Source organism: Macrotis lagotis, chromosome 5 (genome assembly GCF_037893015.1).
Source record: "Macrotis lagotis isolate mMagLag1 chromosome 5, bilby.v1.9.chrom.fasta, whole genome shotgun sequence".
Lineage (NCBI taxonomy): Eukaryota > Metazoa > Chordata > Mammalia > Peramelemorphia > Peramelidae > Macrotis > Macrotis lagotis.
Window position 1 is genome coordinate 46,863,269 of NC_133662.1, and position 24,459 is coordinate 46,887,727.

Here is a 24,459-nt window from a genome sequence, read left to right on the forward strand (position 1 = left end):
GTTCTTTATCAGTTCTTGTAAGTCTTTACTTCTCTATCATTTCTTACAGCTTAATAGTTTATTAAATTCATACACTTTTTTTTTTGTTTAACTAATTCTCAATCAGTGGCCATCTACTTTGTTGTTTTTTTGGGAGGGGTTGTGAGACAATGGGGTTAAGTGACTTGCCTGTGGTTACAGTTAGTAAGTATCAAGTGTCAGACTGAATTTGAACGCAGGTCATCCTGTCCAGGGCCAGTGCTTTATTGCATTACCTAGCTGCCCCGGCCATCTACTCATTTACTTTGTTTTCAGTTATTTGCTACCACAAAAAATTCTGCTAAAAACATTTTGGTGTGTATGGAACTTTTCTTTTTATTATTATTTGGCACATTTATTATCATTGACACAGTGGATAAAGCACTGACTTTGGAGTCAGGACAGGAATTTGAATCCAGTCCCAGACACTTGATATTTCCCAGTTGTTTGACCTTAGGCAAGTCACACAACTCTGATTGCCTCTCATCTAGGGCCATCTCCTGCCATTCTGATTCATATCTGACTGCTGGACCCAGATGGCTCTGGAGGAGAAAGAGAGACTGATGACTTAGCACATTATCCCCTCATTCAAATACGGTTCACCTGCTTGTTATATTACTTTTCTGATGTCATGGTATTCCTTGAGAAAAGGACAAACATCAATAAGGAAAAGGGAATCCAAAGCAAATCAAATTAAGAGCTTTTAAGTATTTTTTTGGTAAGTATTTTTATACCGGTTATATGAAAGAGTAAGAGAGTCGTTCTTTGTTTACAGACTTATAAATTGTTTACAGGGCAAGAGTATTTGAAAGTTAAAATAGCTAAAGAAGAATTAAACAATTTAGGACTGGGAATGTCTCATAAATGGTATAAACCAGAGTTCTCACTTTTTTGGCCTTGAGACACTTTTTTACACATTTAAAAAAACTGGGTGCTCATAAAGAACTTTTGCTTATTTGAGCCATATCTGTTGATATTTTACCATATCAGAATTTAAAATATCTTAAGACTATTCTGGGGGCGGCTGGGTGGTGTAGTGGATAAAGCACCAGCTTTGGAGTCAGGAGTACCTGGGTTCAAATCCAGTCTCAGACACTTAAAAATTACCTAGCCGTGTGGCCTTGGGGAAGCCACATAACCCCATTTGCCTTGCAAAAAAAAAGACACCTAAAAAAAAAGACTATTCTGAAAATAGATTTGACTTTGATATCTCTCTGAAAGGATCTTAGAGACTCAAATAAGTATTTAGACAAAACTGCATATGAGATATGTAGATCTAAATTCTGTTAGTCAGAAACACTGAAAAATATAGACGTGTATACATATACATCGATACGTATATTTATATACATGGCATAGGTATAAAATTTACAGTTTTATAAAACTAAAGTAGAATGGATTAAAAATAGTACAATAAAAATTTAAAAATATTAGAAAATTTGTTGTTTGTCACTTTCCTAAAACTAGTTTAGTAATACTTTGGCTGTGAGTACAAGTGTCAGAGCTAATTGTGCAAGATTGTATTAACTTTAGTATAATTCAACCCATTGATTATATTTGATAATATAGAATATATTCCATGTCGGTAGTCTACCACATCTCTGTCAAGTATAGGCAAGCATGCTTCATTATCAGTCTCCAAAATCATGATTGATCACTCATTGACTATTGTGTAAATTGTTTTATAGATTCTGCTTTGCATCACTACTTGAAACTTTTTCTTATTTATCCTTACTCATCAGTTTAGATTACACAGTAATTCCATTTCATACATAGACCATAGTTTAATTTATTCCTCAATCAATGGGTAAACCCACTTTACTTCTAACTTTTTGATGTCATGAAAAAAAAATTCATTTTTGCTTAATGAGACCTTTCTGTTTTTCACCTTCTTGAGTTTTAGTGACTTTTTAAGTGACTTTTCTATCTTTAGTGACTTAACTATCTTCTGCAATTCCAAATTGTTTTTCAGAATCTTTGAACCAATATATACATGTTTTTCTTCCTACCTTCTTTTCTCTTTGTACTTAAAAAACTCAAATTTATTTTAATTCACATTTTTAATTAGTAGCTTAGAGCATTCTTTAATCTTGGTGGTTATTTTGTATATCTCTTGAAAATTGCTTGTTCATATTCTTTGACCAATTTTCTGTTGGGGAATGGTTTAATACATATTTATGTAAGACTTTTCTTATGTAAGTTTCTCTTCTAGCTGCATTGAGTTTGTTCCTGCAAATGCTTTAAACTTTGTTTTGTCATTCATGATTATCTTTGCATTGGTTAAGACCGCCCCACTACTTTGTAGCTGTTCCAACTAGCTTGTTTTCTTTGATTTTTTTTTTAAGTGACTATATATGTAAGTCACCTATCCTTTGTGCTTCTTTGGTGCTTATTTTATATAGTGTAAGATATTGGACTAATGTATTATTAATGGTTTCATTTATTTATAATTCGTGTAAGAATCTTGTGAAAAGTAGAAACAGTAGTGGCAAGTTTTATGTTTGGTAATTTATAGTTGCATTTCTTGCACATATTCACCTTTGGAGGAAGTTATTTTATTTTGCATATAACTCAATAGGTTAAAATACATACTTCTCTTGGGCAGGGCTTTGGAAGAGTAAACTGTTTTATCTTGTGTATTAAAATGATTGATGGCATGAATCTGTAAAACAAACTAGTAAATGTTTCCAGTGTTCCTAGGATTTACATGTAGCTTTGGTATTCCTTGTTGACAAGATAGTATGATTGTTAAGCTTTTTTAGTCACTACTTTCTGTCAGTTTTTAAACTTGTGTGCTCCATCTGTTACTTTTATTTTCCAGGACCTTTGCTTTAACTTTAATGTTCTCTTTTGGGTTCTGCTTAATTTTGAGTTGAGAGAAGAGCTAGGTTCTAGGCTCTAACCCTGTCTCTTACTATGTTACATTGGTCAAGTCACTTAATATCTCTTGACATCAGTTGACTTCAGTTTCCCTATTTGCAAAAAAATAAAGATTAAACTAGATTTTTCTAAAGGCTTTTTCAGTTTTGAAAATTTAGAAACTTTAAAGGATAGAGAACATTAGAGTAATCACGTACTCAGTATTCATTATTTGAATAATTTTTCATATTTTTATTTATCTTTTGGTAAGTTTTATATACCTTATCTTATTTGCTTCTTACAGCATCCTTGAAGATAGATGCTATTATTACTTCCATTTTACAGATTAGGAAACTGAGACTCAGGTTTGAGTGACTTGCTCAGGTTCATATAGTAAGTATCTATGTTTGAATTTGAACAAAATTCTTCCTGACTTCAATTCATTTTTTTTAACTAGTTAACTAGTTAACTTATGTTAAGTAGCTGGTGCTTGCCATAGATATTTATCTTATTAAAAAGTAATTCTCTTCCTCTAATGGACTATTTTGCTAAACACCATTTTTGAGTCTCATTGTAACATGAAGTTATTCTGTTAGAGGTGGATTGGAAAACAAAATTGAAGTATGTAACAGGTCCTTCTGTTTTCTCTTATTAAGTAGGGACATTTAATTAAATTGCTTTGTAAATTGCAATCTTAATGCCATACCTTAAGTGTTAATCTGCTAAAAGACTTAACATACTACATTTCTGACTAACTTTGCAGCTGACTTGATTAATACTGTCAGAAGAACTAGAATTCAGATTTCAGATTTCTTTCTATGCCTTTTAAAATTTTTCTTTTATTTAAAAGTTTCCCTGATACTAACTGACACTGTTTTCTTTAGTCTGGGTACTACTTAGTTTTTCAAAATATCTCTGGTATACAGTCTTGATTGGTATATATTTCAAGTTTTTTATTTTTTCTAGCATAATTGCCTCAAGGTCTTTAGTAGAAACCTGTTGAAGGAAGTTAATGTCAAGATTTGAGTCGTCTTAACATTAGATTTTTAAGTCCTGTCTTGAAACATAATTTTGTACAATAGTTGTATTATGTTTGGTTATTTCTTACTTTGCGAAGGAGAGTTGCAAGGGAGAGATTTTCTTGATTAATGCTATCACCAGTTTGTAAGTAATTACATTAAATTTCCTAAACTTAAAAAATGACTAACATTGTCTCGTATCATAGGTTTGTTTCAGTAAAGACAAGGTACTATTTTTTTTTAATTTTAATTTTTTTATTTATAGCAGTGGGGTTAAGTGACTTGCCCAAGGTCACACAGCTAGGCAATTATTAAGTGTCTGAGGCCGGATTTGAACCCAGGTAACTCCTGACTCGAGGGCCGGTGCTCTAGCCACTGTGCCACCTAGCTGCCCTCAACACAAAGTACTACTGATTAGTCTTTATTTAATAATCTTTTTTCCCCCTTTCAATTTTCTTGTGCTTCTCCATGTTGCAGAAATCTTCACATATATTAAGAGTTTACCGTAGAGCCATAGATTCTTTCAAAAGAGTTATTTTATCATTTGGATATATTAGCAGCAAACCGTCAGTTATTTTTTAAGGTAACACTTCCTCAAACAATAGAATTTGTTTCAGAGTATAATATATATATATACATATATGTATATATATATATCAGTATGATAATATTCATTAAAATGTTGTTTGTTTGTACTACTATAGCATATATAGCTATACATATATGTATCACAGTATTATAAATTTAGAGCTAGGGGCAGCTAGGTGGCGTAGTGGATAAAGCACCGGCCTTGGAGTCAGGAGTACCTGGGTTCAAATCCGGCCTCAGACACTTAATAATTGCCTAGCTGTGTGGCCTTGGGTAAACTACTTAACCCCATTTGCCTTGCAAAAACCTAAAAAAAAAAATTAGAGCTAGAAAAGACTTCAAAGATCATCTAGTTCAGTCCTCTCATTTTACAGAAGAGGAAACTGAAAATAAGTTAATACTTTCTAAAGCATTTCAAAAAGTATTTCAGGTATTGCCTTCCTCCTTGCCTTACAGTTTATCTGTCCTAATTCTATTCTTACTAATTTGGCAATTGACTGAGTAAGTCTCAGAGACTTAAATATAACTTGGCAATAATTGTTATATTTTGAAATGCGTTCTCTGCAAATGTGGAACTATTTTCTTAAGAGTTGAGATTTGTGTAGTATTTGTGTTGCTAAGATATTTTAAGTGTTTTTGTCATTTATTTTGCACCTATTTTAAATAGGTGTTCTAGAATTTTTAGACAGATTCATCTATGGAGAAATTAGCTTAAAGAACACTGAAAAGGAATTGAGAACTGGATACTTTGTCAGCTGGACTGAACCCACCTTTAATCCGTGGATGATTGAAGCTGAAAAGAACAGACTAGAGACAGGAGAATAAGAATCAAACAGAAGTTTAATTTCAAACTGAGGGAAATGACTTGTAAGCAAGAAGGCAGATTAGACACATGTGTCAGGCCCCATCCCTGTTGGGGGGGGGATCTGCTTTAGTATGGTTGAATCTTGATTTATATATTTGTGGCTAGATTAAAAGTCAAACAGTATAATATATTGACAATAGTGAGGCATAGCAACAACATTGAAGCAAGGTTGTATAGTCAAAAATATTCATTCATAGCAGGGCCCTTGCTGCTTATTTGAGCCTCAGGTACCATCAGTTCTAGAAGGTGAATGCAAAAAATTGTTCTTCCAACCTTAGGGCACAGCTTGCTTGCTGGGCTTTAGCTCTGGAAAACCTGGGTGGGGGTGGGGGTGGTTCTTAATATCTTGACATCATAGAGTATTTATTGTGTAATTGGGCCCGGTTTCTTTTTTTTTATCATAACATTCTTTTAAAGTGTCTAATACTAAATAAACGGAGTGTGATAAGGTTGTAGATAACAGTCTTATCTGTATTATCATCATCACATTTTGATGGTGAACTGAGTTTTTAATTTTTAGAGAATAGTTCTGATTTTAAATTTGATTTAAAAATATTTTAAAATAATTTGTCCAACTACATACAAAGACAGTTTTCAATATTCATTTTTTTGTAAGTTTCTTTGTTCCACATTTTTTTCCTCACTCCCTTTTCTCCCTTTCTCCCCTTGACAGGAATAATCTAGCAGAGGTTATACATGTATAACTATGTGAAACTTATTTCCATACTATAAATTTGATTTTTATCCAATACAGTTCAGAAACAGTATCTGTGGTACAAATAAAGATTTAAATCTTTATGACAAAAATAGCATCTTAAAAACTAGTAAAAAAATCCTTTCTGGAGTTTTAAGAAAATGTAGTGAAAAGGGGGTAGCTAGGTGGTGCAGTGGATAGAGCACTGGCCCTGGAGTCAGGAGTACCTGAGTTCAAATCTGCCCTCAGACACTTAATAATTACCTAGCTGTGTGGCCTTGGGCAAGCCACTTAACCCCATTGCCTTGCAAAAAAAAATCCAAAAAAAAAAAGAAAGAAAATAGTGAAGGCAGTTTTTATAAATAGTAAAACTTAGGAAAATGGGGAATTTAGTTACTTTTTTTTTTTTTAGATTTTTCAAGGCAGTAGGATTAAGTGGCTTGCCCAAGGCCACACGACTAGGTTAATTATTAAGTGTCTGAAGTCTGATTTGAACCCAGGTACTTCTGACTCCAAGGCCACTGCTCTATTCACTGTGCCACCTAGCTGCTCCTGTATACTCATTTTAGATGGACTTAGTTGTCCTATAAGCCAACATCTATTAGTTCTGTCATTGTGAACCCTCTACTAACTAGCATTTTGTTTAGTGAGTGCTGATTAAAGTACTTCAAGTTTAGTAATAGAACACTGATAAAGAGATTGTATTCTATTTTTGAGTCCTTTCACTGACTAGCTATATATTCTTTAGAGTGTCATTTAACCTCTCTAGATAGTAGTGTCTTTATCTGTAAAGTGCATTATTTGGATTAGATGATCCCTAAATCTCCTTTCTTCTGACTGAATAATTTAGAACACCTTCTGAAAAATGACTTGCATTCCACATACTTTTGGTATTATAAATGCTTTTTATCTTGAGTTTTTTTAAGTCAGTGAACTGTGATTTTGAGAAAGTTGTGTTAACCCAAATACTCCATTTTGATACATAGTTATTTATGTGCATCATTAAATACGTTCATTTGCTGTTACTTCATTACTACAGATCTTGGTTTATTTATTTTATTTTTAGGTATGAAGGGATTGCCTTCACAAAGATCATTCAGTGTTTGAATTGGAATATATAGATAGTATTAGAAGTGATTTTGCAGTGACTTTGAAGTTTTGAAAAAGTAGCAGCTGGTGCCACAATGAAAATCAGATTGTAGTCAACTTGAGAGCAGGACCTCTGTAGATGTCTTTGTTTCTGTAGTGCCTAACTAAGCAGTTAAAATTAATAGATAGTTAATAAGTGCTTGTTGAATTAGTTAAATTGAATTAATGGACCATGCCAGAAAACGTAAGTGAAGATTATATATTTGGATATAAAAGATCTTTCAGCCCTGAAGTTCAAAACCTATTTTTAAGATTATGGTTATTGGTACATCCTTGATGTTGACTTAATTTAATTTGTACATGGGATTAAACTTAAGTAGATTAGCACTGTCAATATTTCAATATCACATTATTTCATTATTAGTAGTATTCTTGTACCTCCCTCCAAAGATCTTTGTGAATTTCTATGGTATGCCCTCCTCTTCCTTCCCCCAAAATGTTACCTGTTGACTAATCTTCTGATAGTAAACCTCTCTAACTTTGCTAGACTGCTAATTGAATGATACACATACTCATTGGACCCAGACTTAGAAACTGCTAAAGATAGTACCTTGTTGATAAAGCCTTTAAGAACCTAAGATCACTTCTGTATGAGAATTTTAGTGAATTAAGACTAGTACTGAAGTAATTTTAAATAGACAAAGGAAAACTTTTTAAAAAAGTAGATCATAGATTTGGAGGTGGAAAGGAAGTTCTTGCTGTTCACTTAGTTTAACTCCCTCATTGTTCAGTTAAGGAAATTGAGGTCCAGGGAGGTTGTGACACATCAGTCACACACAGATAAGCATCATCAATGAGACAATGTTTGAATCCAGGCTCTTTGACTCTAGTCAATGAGCTTTTATTTGTTCAAGTCATTCATTTAAATCGTTCTAATATATATGTATGTGTGTGTGTGTGTGTGTGTGTGTATACACACATGTACACATATATACTCATTTTCAAATTTAATAAACCTTTGTTAAGCACCTACCAGATAGCCACATGTTGGGGGGAGAGGGGTAGGACAAGAATGGAAGAAATAAGATTTGAGTCTCTGCTTAAAGTATAATTTTTTTTCAATCATGTCTGACTATTAATGACCCCATTTTGAGTTTTCTTGAATGATTACAGGATTGTTTTTGCCATATTGTTCTCTAGCTCATTTTATAGATGAGGAAACTGGGAAGTGAGGATTAAGTGACTTGCCTTCATGGTCATACAGCATATCTTCCTGACTCCAGACCTTAACATGGTTCTTACTAGCTGTTCTTGTGTCAAGTCTTAAGAAATATCTGAAGGAAATTTGTGCATTATGAATAAGGAGTTCTTTTGAGATAATTAGTCTCTCCACCCTAAAGAAACCAAATGTATTAAATAAATAAGCCCAACTTGATAATAGTTTGAGGTTATTGAGACTAGCATTGCATTTTTCTGTTGTCTGGTCTTAATTGTCAGATATTCACAAACATTTTAGAATGTATTGTAATTGAATGGATATTTCTTTTTTTTTTCTTTTTTGTAAGGCTATGGGGTTAACTGACTTGCCCAAGGTCACACATTTAGGTAATTAGTAAGTGTCTGAGTCTAAATTTGAACTTAGGTCTTCCTGACTCCAGGGCCAGTGCTCTATCCACTACGCCACCTAGATGCCTCTTGATTGTATATTTCAAAACTGTTAAAGATCATTGTCTTCAATAACTTATCTACTGAAATAGGGGCATGGATGAGCTTTTACTGTACAGATTGTACCCCTCAAATGGGTTATTATAGCTTTTAAAGTTGGAGATCATCGTTCTAAATCCCCTCTTTACAGATGAAGAACCTGCTCAGAAAGGTTAAATTTATAATTCTATTTCATTTTATCTTTTTTTAAAATTTTTATTTAAGGCAATGGGGTTAAGTGACTTGTCCAAGGTCACACAGTTAGGCAGTTATTAAACGTCTGAGGCTGGATTTGAACTCAGGTCCTCCTCTGTCCACTGTGCAAACTAGCTGCCTGCCCCTTCATTTTATCTTAAGTTCTAAATTCTTCCCCACTCTCTGTGCCTTCTTCATCTTCTGAGAAGGCAAGAAAAACTCAATACAGATATGTATTGCTATTCAAAATAAATTTTCACATCGAGAAAAAAAATATGCCTCAATTTGTGATCTGGGTCCATCAATTCTCTATCTGGAGGTGGATAGCATTTTCAGCACAAATCCCTTAGAATTGTTGGTTGGTCACTGTTGATCAGTTACCAAGTCTTTCAGATATTGCTATTAACTATATAAAATGTTCTCTTGATTCTTCCCATTTCATATAATTCCTTTACAATAGTATTACAGCACAATAGTATTCCATCATATAAATACATTCTTAACTTGTTTATCCATACCCTAATTGATAGAGACACCCTCCAGGTGTCCAATTTTTTGCCTCACTAAAAGCTGCAATAAATGTTTTTGTAGATTTGAATCTTTTTCCTATTACTTTGATTTCTTTGTGTTATAGGATTGATATTCCTAGTATACCTAGCAGTGCTGTCATGAGATAAAAAGGTAAAAATGTAGTGGATGAGAATTGGGATCTCCAATAGACATTGAGAGGCCTTGAATGCTGAATGAATTCATGTACTCCTTGGGATTTAAGATAGATCAAGATTTATTATAGAATGCTTACAAAGTTTACAGATTAAAAACTTATTTCTCCACCTGTAAAAGCAACAGGTACTTTGAGGACAGAAGTGAATAACAAAAGGCTAGGCCAGGTTGCTTGGGAGATAGAGACAGAGAAATAAGGAGAGAGAAAGAGAGAGCCAGGGAGAGCTGACTGGGCCAGGGAGGGTGGTAGCAGCCAAGAGGGCAGTTTTGGCCAGGGTTTTATAGTCTTGCCTATTCTCTGGGTACTGAGGGCAAAGAGGAAATCCTTACCTTCTTTTTGACTATAAGAGGTTGGGGGGGGGGGTTGGGAATGAGGAAATGCTACAAATTTTACCTTTAACAATGGAACAATAGGAATCAATTTACATCTCAGGTGCAGATAACATTTTACAAAATGTAACAGTTATAAAAGATTACAAAATCTGCTTCCAAACACAAATTTTTCCTGCATCAAAAGCATAGTTCCAGATTGCTCTTCAAAGTGCTTCACCATTGTGGAGTACATTAGTATACCTATTTCCCAGATTTCCAACATTTGTTATTGCCCTTTTTTGTGAATTTAGTCTTCTTGATGGTGTGAAGTGGTGATAGCTTAGAGTTGTAATTTGCATTTCTGTAATTATTAGTGATTTAGGACATTTTTTATATGGTTATTGATACCTCTGGTTTCTTCCCCTGAGAGTTGGGTCAGGGAAGGTTACAAAGGAAAACCATTTTGAATGCAGATCTAGTATTCCAGATCTTGTGTTTTTTTCCCCAATATTCCTCACTGTACTCTAATGTTTTGCTTTTTTGTTTTTATCTTTCTGTATTTCATATAGATCTATCTCCTAAACTGGAGGTCTTAAAAAAAAATCCCAACAATATTTGTTGAATTTACTCATTTCCTATTCATTACTGGTTCAGCTTTTGTACTTGATTTCTTTCTCAACTTCTACTGTGCAATCATTGTTGATAATATTGGTATTAATTTGGGCCTTCCCCACCTGGGATCTTTCCATTTGTCATCTGTTGCAGATTATGTCATCTGAGCCTTTGATGAATTACAGTCATTTAATTTATCATCACTGAACTGTTTTGAACAGTCCATAGTGTTGTGATCTTGCCTTGATCAAAATAATATAAATGTAAAAGAAACATTTCTAATTTTGAAAGCTTTCTGATCTGTGTCTCAAACTGGATAATACGCATGCTTCCTCACCCTACCCTGAGCCCCCTAAAGTTTGAATAATTCTATCTTTGAGAAGTACAGGATTCATCTATTACTTGACCTCTACCCAGAGCATTCTTCATATCACTTTGGGGATAAATTAGATCTCACTCTTTTACTTTGTCCTTGCTGTTAGTTCTTTGAGAATCTTAAGATAAAGAGATCTTTCATGGTAGCATCTGTATGAAGTCTCTTTTAAGCAAAGAAATCTCATTTTTTATTTTTTTTTTGTTTTACAATTTTCCCCCTAATCTCCTTTCCCTCCCCTATCCCCTACAGAAGGCAGTCTGACAGTCTTTAAGCTGTTTCCATGCTATGTGGTGATCAAAATTGAATATGTTGAGAGAGAAATCGTATCCTTAAGGAAAAATAAAACATAAGAGATAGCTAAATTACATAATAAAATAACTTTTTAAAGAAAAATTTAGGGTGATCGTCTTTGGTCTTTGTTTAAACTCCATAATTCATTCTTTGGATGTAGATGATATTCTTATATGGAGTCTCTTTGTAGACCTTTAATACTCTTTTGGGGAACATCTTGTTTAGGATTCTGTTCCTAGTGAAGTCCTCTCTGGGTTAAAAATCATTAAAACAAAGACAGATTATTACTCTTTGACTATTCTTAGAAGAAAGAGGGAGAGAGACCTTGCATTCCAAGCCAGGCACCCTCCTGATGGACTATTTCCAGAGAGACCTTGCATTTTTAGTGAGTCACCTACTTGATGATGATAAAACTATCTTAACTGGGAGAACAGTAGACTTTTCCCATGAGAAAAATCTTGCATTCCAACAAAGCTCATAAGACTCCTCTTGTTTGATGATAAGTAGACTGTTACTTCAGTAAGATAGTTATAATCTTGAAGGTTATTCTCACCATCTGGATGGTAGGGTAATATTTTCAGAAAACCTTTCATTCTTTTCTTTGTTGCTGGGGTAGATTTTCACAAGTAGAATGTATCTCTGAAAACTGACCAATGAGTCAACAGAGGGACTATAGGAAGGAGGAGGGGATCATGTTAGGCCATATAATCTTGCTTGACTGTCAGTTCGGGGCAGTTCCTTTGATCTTCACTCCTTTGTGAGACTTGGAGTGTGCCCTTTTCTCGAGAAAAGCCCAAATTTTCTTTTTTGTTCAAAGGAGTCTATATTTTTTTTAAAGTAGATTTTTATCTATTTAATGTTCTTTATGGTTTTATTATTATAGTGAGTCAGTTGCTTTTAAGGGTACACCTCAGGGTGGCTAGATAGTGCACTGACCCTGAAGTCAGGAGGACCTGAGTTCAAATACCCCCTCAGACATTTAATAATTACCTAACTGTGTGACCTTGGGCAAGTCACTTAAACCCCAATGTCTTTCAAAAACCAAAAAGAAAAAAAAAGTATACCTCATATACTACAACTAGATCGTAGAGTTTCTAAACTTTTATTTATCCAGGTGAATGACTTTGTCAGTTGTAGAAAAGTCAATGAAATTAAAGTTTGTTCTTTTGGGGGGGGGCTGGGCAAGGCAATGGTGTTAAGTGGCTTTGCCCAAGGCCACACAGCTAGGTAATTAAGTGTCTGAGGTACTCCTGACTCCAGGGCCGGTGCTCTATCCACTGAGCCACCTAGCCGCCCACCCTGAAAGTTTGTTCTTCATTAGGGATAGATGAATGAAATCACTGGAATTGAACCTGGCTTTTGAATCCCAGTCTTGCCTTGGGTATGTTACTAGCCTTAAGTTCTCAATCCTCAGCTTTATTGATTTTTTAAGATTTCTTCCAATTAGTAACATCATACTATTTTTTTCAAGAATGCCCTTTGCATGTGTGTGTGTGTATATATATATATATATATATATATATATATATATATATATATATATCTTCCCATACTGTTCCCCGAGAGATATTAGTGTTAAAGGTTGATATTTTATTAAAATTGTAAAATTACCTTGAGTGCCATGTTTGGATAAAAGTACTCTCTGTGATCTTTTCCATTCTTTTTGAATCTTCTTTGAGATTCTGAAAATAATTACTGATTATCCTTAAAATTGTATGGCTTCCACAGTATGGATTTTTTTGAATGAAGTTGGTAGGTTGTGTTTGTCTTCCCATCTTTGTATTTTTAAACTTTATTGCTTCCTTTTGATTTATGGTTGAGTCCAGAAATGTTGTTTTCCACAAAAGTAGCTGATACAAATAAGGTTACTATAGTGACTAAGAAAACACTAAAATATATATTGTCTCATCTAGTTCTTCTTATTCCCCCTCTCCCTGGCTACTCTCCCCCTTCTCCCCAATTTTATTTACAAGTATTTTTGGAATGATTTGGAAGTAGAGATTATCAGGGATAGTGTGGGAAAAGATTCTTATTCAAATGGTGATTGGATGACCTTGAGATTCTTAATTCTCTGATTCTGACTGAGTTATTACACAGATTTATTTTCCCCTCAAGTACTTTAAAAAAGTTTAATTTTCAATTAACAAGCATTTATTTTCTCTCCTGCCCCCCCCTTAAAAAAAAACCCAGGCCCCTGTAACTAAAATGTTTAGTAGTCAAGCAAAATAAATTCCCATGTGGATCATGCCCAAATATTTATATTTTCATTTTGCATCTTCCCCTCATCTTTCTGAAGATTGATAGCATGCCTCATTAATCCTCTGGAATCATAGTTGCATTGTTTAGAATTTTTAAGATTTTCAAAGTCACTTGTGTAAATTTTTTTCCCCCTTTCTGTTCAGTTGTGCAGAAATTCATCCAAGTCTTCCCATCCCAAGTCTTTCATCATTCTTAGCATACAATAATATTCCACTATTTCAGCTGTTTTTCTAGTCTCAGCTCTTTGTACTTTTTTTTTTTTACATTATTTAAATTCCTTTAAGGAATAATGAGTCTATATTTTAGCCTCTTGGATTTAAAAAAAATTCAGTGTATTCAAGCAGGTTGCAATATAAGTACAGACAGTATTTTCTTTTCATCATTTGGTGGTGGTTTTAGCCTTTGAAGGCTTTGATAACTGAGGCTATCAGTTATATTTTTTTAAGATTTTATTTATTTTAAGGCAGTTAAACAGCTAGGCAATTAAATGTCTGAGGTCAGTCCTCAAACTTGAACTCAGATCCTCTCTGACTCCAGGTCTTGTTCGTTCTCCATTTTACAACTAGCTACCCCCATCAGTTATCTCTTAATTGATAAATCTTATGGCTGTTCTCAGCTTCTTCTTCTTCTTCTTCAACTTCTTTCTTTCTGATGCATTTGACAGTGTTGACCATCTTCTCATGAATTTTTGTGGTATTGCTTTCCTCTCTCAGCCTGCCTTTTAAATCTTGCATGCCTCAGAAATCTGTCTTGAGTTCTCTTCTTTTTTGCAACCTTTCTCTAAAATTTTCAAAAAGCACTTATTGAACCTGTGTACATTGTAGTAAGTATTTTAAAAAATGCAAAGATTGTATTTAAAGCCAAAATGATAAAAATAATGAAGTCCTGGTTCTGTAAGTGACTTTACCCAAAGTCACACAGCTAGGTAATTAGTGTCTGAGGCTGGATTTGAACTCAGATATTCTTGACTCAGGGCCAGTCCTCTGTCTACTGTGCCACCTAACTGCCCCTCTGATTCTGTTTTTAACAACTTTTCACTCTACTTGGGGAGAACTTGAAACATTGATAAGTAGATAAATATAAAATAATTGAGGAGGGAGGAAGATTGCCAACCCAATGGGGCAAATAAGAAATGCTCTCAAATAAGGAGTAGCACTTGAGTTAAGTCTTAAAGAGGGAACTGGGCACTTCCAAGAGATGGAAGAAAAGAGGACAACATGTGTGAAAGTGGGAGTTGAAATGTAGGGTATCAAGAATAGTAGTAGCCTAATTTACTTGGCATTTGTATTAGGAAACTTGTGAAATAATCATTCTGGAAACATTGACTTGCATTGTATTGTGAAACATTTTGATGACAATCAGAAGGATTTTTTTTTGCAAGGCAATGGGGTTAAGTGACCTGCCCAAGATCACACAACTAGGTAATTAAAAGTGTCTGAGGTCAGATTGCAACCCAGGTCCTCCTGACTTTGGTGCTGTTGCTCTATCCATTGCGCCACCTAGCTGTCCCTCAGAAGGATTTTTAAAAAAATTTTCTTGGGTGTCCCATGAATTCCAAGTATCATCTTTGTGTGGATGGTTATCAGATCTCTTTATTCAGCCTTAATCCCTTTCCTTAGTTCTAGTTCTGCTTTTCCAACTGGATGTTCTGTAGGCATCTCCACAAAGGTCTCTAAAATTTCATTATCTCTCTTTCCCCCAGGCCAGCCATTCTCCAAATTTTTTTTTTAAAACCATCTATTCTAGGCCCTCATCACTATTCCAGGCCTTCATCTGTTTCCTAGACTACTGCAACAACCTCTTAATTTATGCTTATAACTTTCATTTTTCCATTCTGTGGTATATCCTTCACTCAGTTGCCAAAATATTTATCTTCTAAGGTAGAAGTCTGAATATGTTACTCTTCTAAGAGCTTCAGTTGTTTGCTCTAGGATAAAATGTAAATGCTTCAATGTGACTTTTAAAGTCTTTCCAGTCTGATTGTCTATCTAGGCTTATTTCACATTACTGTCCTTTACATACATTGTTATACTTGCTGTTCTTGAACTGCATTCTATACATCTGTCCTTTTGTACAAAATGTCTGGAATATACTCCCTCTTAAGTTCTGTTTTTTAGAATCATTTAAGCCTCATTTATGTGGCAACTCTTGGGATGATTCTTCCACTTGTTTTTGCTTCTTTTATTTCTACTTAAATAATCATGAAATATGTTTGTGTGTTATATAGCCTTCTAGTAGAATATATGTTTCTTAAGGGGAGGAATTGTTTTTCATTTTGTCTTTGTATCTCCAGCACAAAGTACTTTAATTTTAGTGCTTAACATAATGTCAAGAAAGGGTCCTAGGGACTAGCTAAAGTGAAATGGTCCTTTATTTCTTGATTCCCAAAGTATATTTTTCCCAGTGTATTTTTATGTTCTTGATGAGGCTCATCTCAATATTAAAGTCACTAAACATTAAAATGTATGTTGATCTAATTTAGGGGGATCTTGTTAAATTCTTCATAGAATTTCTCAAATTTCTCCAACATTTTTGAACCATAAGCTCCACCTACTTTCCAGTGATGTTTTTCTTATGCTTTTTTTAATATGGTGAGCTAGCCAGTATCACGTGAAATATATTTTATTGCCTTTAGACAGTAGATTCTGTAAACTGTTCTTTTAACTGCAATTTTTGTGTTTGGTTATATATTTGTTTACTTTGCATGGGGGTGGAGGGTAATTTATGTCCTAAATCACCTGTTACTATGAGTCTTTCACAAGAAGACCAGGCTAAATTGTAGATAGCTCAGTAGAACTTATTTAGAGGGAAGAATATTTGATATATACGACTTATTTCTATTAGAAATGCAAAGTGAGACATGCTATTTACTGATAGAGCTTATAGACAGGGATAAAATCCACCAGTTGGGAAAAAACCTTGTATTTCAAAGTTAAATCCTTCAAATTTTGATACTTATTACATTATTAGAAATTGCAAATAGTTTGATTAAGTAACTTAAGGAAAGAAATTATTGAGTAAGTTTATCTCAGGTGTTTCTCCTTCAGCCATTTCTACGGTTTGATCTAAGTATTTCATTTTTATGAGGAAAATAATACATTTTTTCAAGGAATTATTTTGTAGGGTTGAACAGTCAATACATGCATTAGTGATTATAGAAGATTAGGATTACATTTTTAATAATTATGACTAATCTGATTATAGTTTAGCATTTGCAGTTGTAGAAACTTGATTGGAATGCTTGATTAGGTTTTCTGATTAATAGAAATTTCTTATTGATCAGAAATTCTCTTTTATTGAATATTTTTTAAAAGTATAAATCTGATATTTGATATGTCTAAGTTGTATTGAAGTAACTGTTAACCTAAATTAAATGAACATTAGTCATTTATTTCCTTTTCTGTCGAAAAATGTTCAGAATTGCATTGGTTCATTTTCATGCTTTAGGATGCTATACTCAATGAATCTTTGGTATTTAGAATCTTTCAGTATTTGAAGGTCTTCATTCTGAACATCATTTATGATTGATATAGATATAGAGAGTTGGTGATTGAGGGGAACCTGTATTAATTTATGTGTTTGTATGTGTGCGTGTGTGAATTTTAAAATTCATGAATTTATGAAAAAATATTCATGAGTTAAAAAATAATGTTACTATATATATACACATATATATGTTTTAAGTTCAAAGTGCTTTACAAATAAAATGAGGCTGTTTACATAATGGCATAAAGTGCTTTTAAGAGTGTAATTAACTTTTAGATTTACTCTGCATATTTTAGGTCTTATTGTAGAAGAAAGTTTAAATTTATCTAAAACAGACTTAAAATCGATTATTGTATTTAGTTATGTAATTCTTTGGGATTTGACAAATCTTTTCTTTTAAAAAATATAAGTATATTATAGTCTGTCAACAAGTAAACCAGTAAATATGCCATTCTACATGCATGGTAAATCAATATTGCTCAATAAAAATTCGTTTTGAATTTCCATTTGCATAGTCTGCAGCAGTGAGAATTTTTTTTTTAAAGAAACAATTCAGAAATACCTTAAATGTTCTTTTAGATTCAAAAACAGGAAAAAAGAAAATAATTTGGTTTTAGGTGATTTTACATTTGATAGCTTTATTTCTTATGATATTTTTTTTGTCTTTCTATAGGGCTGAAAGACACACAGAAGTCTTCATGGATATAGTTGATACATTTAATCATTTAATTCCTACTGAACACTTAGATGATGCCCTATTTCTAGGATCCAACCTGGAGAATGAAGTCTGTGAGGATTTTAGTACAAGTCAGAATGTCTTAGAGGACTCGCTGAAGAACATGCTCAGCGATAAGGATCCTATGCTAGGATCTGCGAGTAACCAGTTCTGTTTGCCTGTTTTGGATAGCAATGATCCCAATTTCCAGATGCCTTGTTCAACAGGTAACTCTTATGATTTTTTTTTAAAGTCTGCAATTAAAATAAAGTAATTTTTAGCAGCATCCTTTTTGATGATGAAGAAAGTGAATTTAGGTTTCTACCTTTTATAGCTTAGAACTTCTCAGGCATCAGAATAAGAACTTATATGCAATTGAGCCTTCCTGGCTATTCTTTCTGGAAGGTTGTTGAATTTTCTTCTGGGATGCTTTAAATTGTAGTCCTATCTGGAGCCACAGGGGAAGGACTAAAGAATCTCTCAATGTCACTTCCAGTCCTCTCTATTATTTATCCCAATTTATAACCTTGATGTGCTTTGTGCAGGCACTCTCCTCACAGCTAGGAAAAAAGAACCAAAATCTGAGGCACTGAAAAACCAGAATATGGGGCACACATTCTTTTTTTTTTTTTTTTACCCAAATGGTGATGGTGAAGGTGTTTTAAAGGATAGATTTTCTATATGATAATCTGTGGTAGAATGGTTACTAGTACTTTCTTTGAAGGAAATATGATAGCAGAATTGTAATAAGAGTACTTTAATTTAGAAATCATAGAAAGTGTGCTTCTGGAATAGAAAAGGCAGTGTGGTTATATGATCAAGATAAAATATTTTTACAAGAATTTAAAAATTGAAATGACTAAGCTAGTTGGACTAGCAGTAACTTGAATGACATTTACATTTTTTTGTGTTAAATATTCTTTTTAAAATATAAAGTATTTTATGTTTGGGGAAAACCACAGGCTTTCTTTAAGTAAGTAAAAGAGAAACACTTCAAGTTGCAAAGTACAAATTTTCTGGTATTAATATATCAATTAACTTACTAAAAATGGAAAGACAAAAATCTTATTAACTTTGAAAAGCTCTGCCATATTTTTTTTACTCTTTCCCCTAAATGAGAGCAAAATTTTCTGTCTAGCTAATTTTCTTCTTGTTAAATATGTGTGTGTGTGTGTGTGTGTGTATACATACATACATACATACATACATGTTACAGCATAGAGGTAGGTGACCCAATCCTTCCTCCTTTGTACATTGAATTGTTTCACACTTAATTGTTAGGCCAATTCTGCTACCTATGATTTGAAGTTTTCTGTTTAACAGTCTAGGAATACAAAAATGTTGAATTTTTTGCAGTTTGATTAGCTCTAAATAACATTTTTCTTTTTTGTCACTTAATTTTACATTACAATTTTCATTGTTTTCTGAATGTCTTGAAGTTTTTCCAGTTTTTAAGAAACTTATTTCTCAAGATTTTTATTTTGGTACTTAGTGTTAAAATACAGTGTTTCTCATTTGTGTTTTGTATTTATGTATTGCTTTTTTAAAAAAAAGTTTCCTTTGTCAACTAACCTAAATGTTGGCACTTAATGCACCTGCTTTTTTTCTTCACTTGAAAAATTCAAAACCTTTCATTGTTTTGTAGGTTGAAGTGATTTATTTTGATAAAAATTTGACTTAGTATTTAAAAAATTATATTTTTGAAAACTTTATTATGAACATCAGTAAAAGTTTTGGAACTGTTGTTCATTTACTTTGTAATTTCTTCCTTCCCCATCAAAAAAATCCTACTATTCATAATTTATGACTCAATATTGCTTACTGCTTGAAGTTATAGTTTAGAATTACACATTTTGATTTGAGTGAATCAAATTATATTATTTTTAGAATTTTTTTTACATGAAAGTTGTTTTGGGACATTTACTTTTTATAACTGATGAATCTGTATGTATTGTTAATATTATTACTATTTCTTGAAATATGTTTATAGGCCTTTAAAATATTGATTCTCTAATGTCTTATGTTGCTTTGTATGACATGAACATGGTGGGGGGAGGTCTTGAACTAGATGAACTTTCAGAGTCTTATGAACTTTTTGATTATTTACATTTTCAAGTGATATATTGGGAAATTAAGTCCCTGAAAATCAACTGGAGAAACTTTCTTATTAATGAAAACTGTTGACAAATGTCTTAAAGCTTTAATTGGTTCACAGACTATTTAAATTTCTGTGTTACAGCAAAGAAAATCACATATGACTTTAAAAAGTATTTTATCTTTCTGGATCTACTCTCTCATTTTATTTGTAGTGGCTGAAGATGAGATAAATCTATTTGTACACTCTTAGAGGAATGTAACTGTGTAACTGGTAATTTTACTTCTCAGGTGTACTGAACTAGGGAAGTTTGCTGTTGTGAAGTCTTAGTTTTTCATTGGTTCTGATAAAATGATTGAACGGCTCTTAATTTTTTCAGTTTAGAGATTTCAAGATTGTAATTGTAATGCATAGAAAAAAACACTTTGAAAAGTCAAATACTATATTTTCATTAATGCGAGTGTTTATTACTTTATTTCTTTATTCATGGCAGATGAAACCTGTAGTCAGATTTGTGAAATTAGTTTAATATTGTCTGATAGGATGTGTAATCCTAACTAATTTTCTATTGGTAGTGAGTTGTAACTTTTTTTCTTTGTCACCTTGCTGTCTACTTTTAAATTACTTTCTTTGGTCTTTTTAAAATTGTGCCTTGATTTATTTTGTGTTTACTATATTAGTTCAACTTTTATTCAGCTTGGATTAAGACTATGATTTCGTTTTTCTTTCCTGGGCTTTATACAAAATGTTATATTGTCTTTTTGTTTTTGTAAAATCAGTAATGTTGAAAAGCACTTATATCATAATGTTACTCTCCTTGTAATTTTTTAAGTTAGGCCTTTTAAATAGTAGTGTTTAGTCCTTTATATGTGAAGCTCTTTGGAATTTTGTTTTTTGATTATTTTTGTTTACTGCTGATTGGTCTTAATTTAATCAATTAATTTTCTTTAGTGTTTTTCTGCGTTTTCCTGGTTTAGTGTTTTCCTGCTTCCTTGAAGCAAGTTCAGTCATTTTTTGGCCATTGTATTATCTACTATAGGCAAGACAATTAAGGCCAGTTTCTTGTCTTGGAAAATGTGTGGTGCTTTCAATAATCTCAGGCTGTGAAGCATGGAAGCACCATCATTTTATAAGAATCCGATTTATAGTTGACTCCTACTATTGACAATGGAAAAATACATAGTATAAAGAAGAGGTGTAACATGTTACCAACCATGTTTGTATAAAAGAATGGCATGTAATGTATGTCAAGGACATAACATGACTAGAAGAAGAGTGAATCTTTTCAGGCTTTGGGAGAAACAGATAAATGAACTTCAGTATGTAAGGTAGAATTATCCATGAAAGAACCTAAAAGAGAAAGTAACAGAGCTTTTTAAGGTCTGAGGAAGAAATGATATTTTCTCCTACAGTAAATGGGTATGGGGAATAAGGATTTCCTTTATGTGTGTATGTGTATGTGTGTGTGGTTGTGTGTGTGTGTGTGTGTGTGTGTGTGTGTGTGTGTATATATAAATTTTTTTTTTTAGGTTTTTGCAAGGCAAATGGGGTTTAAGTGGCTTATCCAAGGCCACACAGCTAGGTAATTATTAAATGTCTGAGACCGGATTTGAACCCAGGGCTGGTGCTTTATCCACTATGCCACCTAGCTGCCCCCCCCCCTTAATATTCTTATAAAAGATTTTATGCAGCCTGGATTTTATTTTAGTTGCTTAAGAGTCTTCTATAGTAATCCATTCCAAAGAATAAAGTACTTCAGTTTCATAATTTCAACTGTTTGTAGAACCTTTTATTTTTTAAATTTACTTTAAATTTTTAAAAAATTTATTTATTTTGAATTTACATTTTTTTCCCCTAATCACTCCCCCCAGAAGGCAATCTGTTAGTCTCTACATTGTTTCCATGGTATACATTGATTTAAGTTGAATGTGATGAGAGAGAAAAATCATACCCTTAAGAAAAAAAATAAAGTATAAGAGATAGCAAAATTATATAATATTATAACTTTTTTAAAAGATGTAATAGTCTTTGGTTTTTGTTCAAATTCCACAATACTTTCCTCTGGATACAGATGGTATTCATTATCGCAGATATCCCAAAATTATATCTGATAGTTGCAGCTGTGGAATGAGCAAGTCCATTAAGGTTGATCATCACCCTCCATGTTGCTGTTAGGGTGTATAGTGTTCTTCTGGTTCTGCTCATCTCACTCAGTATCGATTCATGCATATCCTTCCAGGCTTCCCTGAATTCCCATCCCTTCCCTGAATTCCCAACAATAGTGTTCCATCACATATATTTGACAGTTTATTAAACCATTTCCCAATTGATGGACAGTCGCTCAATTTCCAATTCTTTGCCACCACAAATTATTGTTATGAATATTTTTGTACAGGTGATGTTTTTACCCTTTTTCATCATCTCTTTATGGTATAGACCCAGTAGTGGTATTGCTGGATCAAAGGGCTTATACATTTTTGTTGCTCTTTGTGTGTAATTCCAAATTGCTCTCCAGAAAGGTTAGATATGTGGAACCTTTTAATAGAGTTAAGTGGTTTATGCTTATTATTATAAAAATTAACTGCATCAGCTCAGTTTTAAAAAAGTAAAAAAAGTTCCAGAATCACTTACTTCATAATGTTTTTGATATTTGATTATATCATTATGTATAACTCTTAATTGCAGATCATGATGTAGTTACAACTTATCCTTGTACTCCTCTCATATATATCCTATAAATCCTTCACAGGCCTTCCACTTGTACTCTGAACCTTCCTTTTTGACCTTCTTGACATTGAAATAGCAGTGAAACACTTAGGATATTCATAGTTTAGCTTTCTCAATACATGACTACACCACCTTTTCGGGACACATCTCTCTAATAATTTTCATTATGATACTTCTGAACACTTTTCCTATCTTTAGTCTCTGTTAACCATTTTCTCTGTACGCACATTTTAGGATTATGATCAAGCATTGATTAAGGATTTATTTACTATATTCCAGGCACCCAATTAAATTTCAAATATGGTGATTCCATTCTCTTTGATAGAGAAAATATTCTGTTGTAATGATTTTTGCAAGTCCTTTTCATTTTTCTTCCATTTTTAGCCCTTTGATTTTCCTCCTTAAATGCTCTGAGATGATTTAGCTCATTTGGATATCTTACTAGTTAAAATTGCTTTTGCCCTCTACTTCTCTTTTCATTATACCTTATAATCAGTCATCCATCATCCTTTGTAAAGTTGTAAGCAAGTTTATACTCTAATCTGCTGTAGTACATCGGTAGTTTCCTCTTAGTTTGGTGAGTCAGATATTTGCTGACTAAAGAAATTTCTAGGTTTTGTAGTCAGTCTTACTAAAGGCAATTTCTGGACTACTTAAAACTTCTGGATAAAGCTATTACCATTAATATTGATGTCATTTTTGTTTATTTTCCATTATTGATTTTTCAGTTATTTGTTTAGTTCAAAGTTGCTTTTGTTCTGTACTCTTTTATTTAAAAAGAAAAACAACTAAATCTGATCTTAGCTCAAACAAGTAGATATATAGTTTACCTATACTTATCCCATATTAATGACTATTTTTTCTCTGTTAAATATAATCTTTATAGTCCTTTATGTTTTTATTTGGTGCTTAACATGTCTAATCTCTGATTATTTTTTAAAAAAGAAAATGTTCCTGCATGTGGCTTCTATATAACCTAGGAATCTTTGACTTCTTTTATGGCATATCTGAGTAGGTCAGATGTAAGTTACCTTTATTGCATACCATATTTTGCCTTCTCTCTCTCTCTCTCTCTCTCTCTAAGGTTTTTGTAAGGCAAACGGGGTTAAGTGGCTTGCCCAAGGCCACACAGCTAGGTAATTAAGTGTCTGAGACCAGATTTGAATCCAGGTACTCCTGACTCCAGGGCCGGTGCTTTATCCACTATGCCACCTAGCCACCCCTGCCTTCTCTTCTAAATTAATAATTTTGTTCCTTGCTTAATCAAGTCAGCATTATGACCACACATAGATAATTGATTTGGGAAATGTCTCCTATTTTGTTAATTATTTATTTTTGACCTATTAATATGTAAGGAATTAAATTTTTCATGAAGTTGTTCAGTATGTTCATTGCCATCCAACTTTATTCTTGAAGAATCTTGCTCTACAATTATGAGGTATAATCAAGGTTAGAGACTCTAACTTATCTAAATGTAATAATTTTCACATTGGTGCTTAAGAGTACTGTTTATCATCAAAAGTCTTTAATTATTGTATTTATTTTCCTTGAATTATATTTTCAAACATTTTCATCCTTCGTTCCCATTTTTGCATTGCAGTCACTAATATTAAGTGTATGATTAATTTGGAAATTGATAAAATTATTGTAATAGGTATTGATAAATAACTTATTTTCATTGTGATCTTTTTTGCAAGAGACTTTAAAAAACTTACCATGACTGCCAGTGCAGTTGACTATTATCCCATTAAATAGTATTTCTTGCTTTTGTATACATGATAAAAACATTTTGTCAATTCTTTTATTTGCCTGTTCAAGTAATATCCATGAGC

The 24,459-nt window shown here is 32.9% G+C and overlaps 1 protein-coding gene across 3 annotated transcripts in view; it reads left to right on the forward strand.

The window, feature by feature from the left end:
- The window catches only part of PHF3 (PHD finger protein 3), a 112,613-nt gene that overhangs the window by 6,732 nt on the left and 81,422 nt on the right, over positions 1–24,459 (forward strand). Inside the window, exon 2 of one of the 3 annotated variants that reach the window (XM_074237291.1) lies at positions 17,764–18,032. The exons of 1 other annotated variant lie outside the window; for it this stretch is intronic. In XM_074237291.1, the coding sequence (XP_074093392.1) occupies positions 17,789–18,032 (244 nt within the window). In that variant the 5' untranslated portion in view covers positions 17,764–17,788. Of the gene's footprint in view, positions 1–16,922; positions 18,033–24,459 lie in introns of those variants that run through there. One more of the 3 variants, XM_074237290.1, reaches the window with a different exon arrangement.